Here is a 2,500-nt window from a genome sequence, read left to right on the forward strand (position 1 = left end):
TGTCCAAAAAAATCATCTGCAATGATGCCAATCGGAGACCCGTTCCTTCACCTTCATTAACCTAATCAGACTATATCAAGGTAAAAACACGGCAACTTGAGTCGAGTTACTGTCAGTTCGCGTGCATGATGCGGGTCATTACGCGTCGGTTGTAAAATGCAGACTCTGATTCAAAGATACGCTACATGCCTGCATTGCAGACACACACGAAAAAAAAAGAGTTCATTTTATTGATAGGTCCCAGAATTTCGGATACTGAAGTGGGAAATTATCACAAACTTTAAAAGTTATGCGTACCGTTCGTGTGGTGCATGCATACGTGCGTTGAGTACACATGTACGTGGTGTGTATTTATGGGGAAGTGTGCCTTACAGGCACATCTGTAGAATCACTGAAAATGTATTAACCACTGCAAACGTATGAATGAATGATAATGTGTGTCAGGTCTTCATGCAACTGGGTCACACTGACCTTCCCAGGGCGTGTAAAGAAAAAGACGGATAAAGGGAAGGGAGAAAACTCAACGGACAATTCCTTCCAGGTCAATTTGTCTCTATCAGTATATATATATAATATAGATAGGTAGATAAATAGATAGATAGATAGATAGACAGACAGATATATAGAGTGTGTTAGTGTGTTAGTGTGTGTGTGTGTGTGTGTTACTGTGTGTGTGTGTGCGCGCGTGTGTCTCTATGCGTGTGTCTGAGTCTGTACATACATATATACGTATGTTGTGTGTGTGTGTGTGTGTGTGTGTGTGTGTGTGTGTGTGTGTGTGTGTGTGTGATCGCTCCAGTTCAGTCCAAAGAACATCAGAATGAATGCAGCCCAGTGTAATGTATTGCATTGTACTTATCTTTTTATCACAACAGATTTCTCTGTGTGAAATTCGGGCTGCTCTCCCTAGGGAGAGCGCGTCGCTACACTACGGCGCCACCCTTTTTTTGTATTTTTTCCTGCATGCAGTTTTTTTTTTTGTTTGTTTGTTTGATTTGTTTTGTTTTGTTTTGTTTTTCCTATCGAAGTGGATTTTTCTACAGAATTTTGTCAGGAACAACCCTTTTGTTGCCGTGGGTTCTTTTACGTGCGCTAAGTGCATGCTGCACACGGGACCTCGGTTTATCGTCTCATCCGAATGACTAGCGTCCAGACCACCATTCAAGGTCTAGTGGAGGGGGGAGAAAATATCAACGACTGAGCCGTAATTCGAACCAGCGCGCTCAGATTCTCTCGCCTCCTATGCGAACGCGTTACCTCTAGGCCATCACTCCACAGTACTTCGATTCTGAAACTAAGCACCCACCCACAGCAACACAAATGTTGCCCTCTGACAAAGTTCTGGGGAAGAAATCCACTCATACAGTCACAGGTACACAAATATATACGAATGCGTGCGTGGGGTTATGCTGCTGGTCAGGCATTAGCCTAGCAAATGTCGTGTAGCGTGTTAGGATGTGTCCGAACACAGCGACTCCTCCTTGAGAAACTGAATCTCTCTCTCTCGTCAAAACGTAGATATAGCAATATCAAGACCAATGTGAGCATGCAACTCTAAACGGTACATCCCCCTATATAAATAACCCTCTCTCTCTCTCTCTCTCTCTCTAGCAATATTCAAGTTTGTGTTATTCTGCATAAGCATTGGTCACTCCAGTTAAGGGCCAAGGCCTTGCAATTACACTCTGTGTGTGTGTGTGTGTGTGTGTGTGTGTGTGTGTGTGTCTGTTCATTTAATGTCTATCCACATTAAGTGATAATAGACATGTGTGCGTGCGTGCGTGCGTGCGTGTGTGTGTGTGTGTGTGTGTGTGTTTCTGTGTCTTTGTGTGTGTACTCACCCCACGAACATGACGACGCCGACGTGGGCGATGTCCTTCTGGATGACCCTCCACGAGTCCAGCACCACCTTCTTCTGGTGCTCGGTGAACTCGGGCCGCTCCTCGGGCAGGCCTCGAAGAGTCTGCGAGGAGGACCCGTCCACGCTGTACTTGTGCAGGTAGGTCCTGGGCCCGCCTTTGGACGAGGACCTGGGTCTGCTGCTGGGAGGGTCCTCTTGGCCGTCCGTCAGAGACTTGGTGTGGCAGCAGCCCATGATGGCGCGGAACGGCGCTCCCTGAGGCATGCGTAGGGCTGGGCTGGGCCGACTGCTGGGCACGGAAGTGTGAATCGACACACAGAGCTAAAAGTGGCTGCTAACTTTATAACAGCCACTCTCAAGATTTATTTTGAGGCTGGGCTGGGCCGACTGCAGGGCACAGAAGTGTGAATCGACACACACAGCTTAAAGTGGCTGGTAGGTTTAATAGCCACTCTCAAGATTTCTGTTGAGTATCTGCACAGAATGACCCCCTGCACAGGTTACGAAATCTTGGCCCTCTACAGCGTTCAGATGTACACCCTCGATTGAATTTTCTCGAGGGTGTATATAGTTTTTGGAGATCAGCAAGGGTAGGAGTAGTTCATGAGCATGTGTGAGGCCTGGGAAGAAGACTGGAAG

General features: G+C 46.9%; 1 protein-coding gene across 2 annotated transcripts in view; it reads right to left on the bottom strand.

Moving 5' to 3' along the window:
- Positions 1-2,500, bottom strand: part of LOC143296358 (uncharacterized) — an 82,508-nt gene that overhangs the window by 73,600 nt on the left and 6,408 nt on the right. For both annotated transcript variants that reach the window (XM_076608236.1, XM_076608235.1), the window contains exon 2: positions 1,842-2,500. This exon is cut by the window's right edge and continues 459 nt beyond it. In XM_076608236.1, coding sequence (XP_076464351.1) covers positions 1,842-2,125 — 284 coding nt within the window. In that variant the 5' untranslated portion in view covers positions 2,126-2,500. The remainder of the gene's footprint in view (positions 1-1,841) is intronic.

This window comes from Babylonia areolata, chromosome 21 (assembly GCF_041734735.1).
Source record: "Babylonia areolata isolate BAREFJ2019XMU chromosome 21, ASM4173473v1, whole genome shotgun sequence".
Lineage (NCBI taxonomy): Eukaryota > Metazoa > Mollusca > Gastropoda > Neogastropoda > Buccinidae > Babylonia > Babylonia areolata.